General features: G+C 41.0%; 1 protein-coding gene across 1 annotated transcript; it reads right to left on the reverse strand.

Annotated features, from left to right (window-relative positions):
- Positions 1 to 299: 299 nt before the first annotated feature.
- Positions 300 to 1,904, reverse strand: LOC101286776 (histone deacetylase 2-like). Its single transcript, XM_033421242.2, is given in 3 exon segments — positions 300 to 498; positions 500 to 818; positions 820 to 1,904. Coding segments are annotated over 3 exon segments (1,461 nt in total). The 3' UTR covers positions 300 to 441.
- Between the last annotated feature and the right edge of the window lie 677 nt (positions 1,905 to 2,581).

Here is a 2,581-nt window from a genome sequence, read left to right on the forward strand (position 1 = left end):
AGTTTTATATTTTCACTTCTTAAACCATTTTTCTTAAATGGGCCCTATTTGATCATGCTTTAATTTCATCATTGAATTCTTAGTATTTATTTATTATTATTATTATTTTTTTACCAAGTACAATTTTTTAATAAAGATAATTACAAAAGATGGAAAAATCAGCTCAGAACGGCCAATTACTTCTTGAATAGAGCAGTTTTTTGACATAATAACACATCAGTTTTAAATACTATCACATAAAGCATGGTGGAGAAAAGAAATTCTGCTTCATAATTAGAAAACTCACAGTAAAACTTGCCAAGAAAAACAAAACCAAAAAAAGCCATTTTGAAAATAAATACAGTCCATGACAAAGTAGTATAAAATGAAGCCAGAAGTCTTCAAAAAGAAAACATTTTTCTTCCCAATATTTTCTCACTGAAAGTGATGAGACTCTCAAATTCAGGAGTTGCTGAGCTCTTCTGATTTGGCTCCTTTGGTATCTGTTTTTTTCACCACTACTGTCCTTGGACTTATCTTCTTTAACATCTGTTTTTTTGTCCTCCGTTTCCTTCTTGTCTTCTTCAATTCTAGCTTTCTTTGCTCCTTTCTTATGATCAGCCACATTTCTGCGACCTCCCTCTCCTTCATCCTCAGAATCTGAGAATTCTTCATCACAAGCTATCCGTTTGTCTGATGCCCGAATAGAAATTCTCTTGTCTGGATCTTCTCCATCTTCATCTCCACTGTCTTCATGAACTGCATCTTCTGGAATAGCTTGCATTTGGACGCCAGCTGCATGTGGCAACATGCGTAAATTTTCAGATAAACGCTGTTTTTTCCGTATATTCTGGAGTGTTCTGGTTTGTCACGTTTGAAGGACTAATATGCAGTTTGAAGTCTGGTCCAAAATTCTCAAAGTAATCATTATATGACAGTTCACTGGGAATCTCACAATCAAGGGCAACAGCAGTCTCATATGTCCAACATCGAGCAACATTGCGGATTGTGTATCCACCTCCCACAAGCATCAGTAATGGTAAATTGAAAGTTTTTACAACTTCTACACATTTAGCATGACCTTTGACTGTCAAATTGAAGCAATCAAGCCTATCACCGGATAGTGAGTCTGCACCACACTGTAGCACCACAGCAGTAGGTTGATACATCTCCATCACTTTTGAGATAATAGGCTTAAATATCTGCCCATATGATTCATCATCTATACCATCTCTCACTGGAAAATTGACAGCATAGTATTTGCCTTTTCCTGCACCAATATCCCTCAAGTCTCCCATTCCAGGAAAGTATTCCCCATATTTGTGGAATGATACAGTCATTACACGATCTGTTGTATAAAAAGCTTCTTCAACACCATCACCACGATGGATATCAATATCAATATATAAGACTCTCTGATGATACTTTAGTAATTCAAGGATGGCAAGCACAATATCATTAACATAACAGAATCCTGATGCTTCTGATTTCTTAGCATGATGTAATCCTGCAGCCCAGTTAACAGCCATATCAGTTTGTTGTCGGTTCAACTTCACAGCCCCAGCAACTGAACCACCAGATGAAAGCTGACAAAACTCAAAGAGCCCATCAAACACTGGACAATCTTCTCCACCATTAAATCTCTGCATCTGCTTACTATACTCGAACGTGTTATCTGGTCTTATTGAACGTAGAAATTTGATGTACTCATTGCTGTGGTATTTTGTCATTTCTTCAGCAGTGGCTTTATGGGGACTATATATTTCCATTTTTCTATACAAGCCATAATTTAGCAGCAAGTTATGGGTCATGCGGATCCTATGAGGTTTCATGGGACGACCCTGTCCGTAATAATAATTTCCAATATCACCATCGTAGTAGTAGTAGCAGGCTTTCTTCTTGCTGCCTCCCTGACTGTACGCCATGGGCTACCCGGCCACCACCGCCTCCGGCTCCTCCTCTGGCTGCTGCTGCTGCTGCTGCTGCCGCGGCTCGCTCGGCGGGAAGAGAAGAGGGCTGGGGCGAAGGTGGGGGCGGGGTGGCAGTGCCGCGGGGAAAGGCAGGCCGGAGGGCCGGAGGGAGGAGAGGAGGGGAGTGCTGGGAGGGCTCGGTACCGCCCGGCTGAGTGGCCGAGAGCACCTATTATTATTTTTTTAACATCTTTATTGGAGTATAATTGCTTTACAATGGTGTGTTAGTTTCTGCTATATAACAAAGTGAATCAGCTATACATATACATATGTTCCCATATCTCTTCCCTCTTGCATCTCCCTCCCTCCCACACTCCCTATCATACCCCTCTAGGTGGTCACAAAGCACAGAGCTGATCTCCCTGTGCTATGCGGTTGCTTCCCACTAGCTATTTATTTTACGTTTGGTAGTGTATATATGTCCATGCCACTCTCTCACTTTCGCACAGCTTACCCATCCCCCTCCCCATATCCTCAAGTCCATTCTCTAGTAGGTCTGTGTCTTTATTCCCGTCTTGCCCCTAGGTTCTTCATGACCATTTTTTTTCTTTTCCTTAGATTCCATATATATGTGTTAGCAAATGGTATTTGTGTTTCTCCTTCTGACATACTTCACTCTGTATGACAGATTC

Source organism: Orcinus orca, chromosome 3 (genome assembly GCF_937001465.1).
Source record: "Orcinus orca chromosome 3, mOrcOrc1.1, whole genome shotgun sequence".
NCBI classification, from domain to species: domain Eukaryota; kingdom Metazoa; phylum Chordata; class Mammalia; order Artiodactyla; family Delphinidae; genus Orcinus; species Orcinus orca.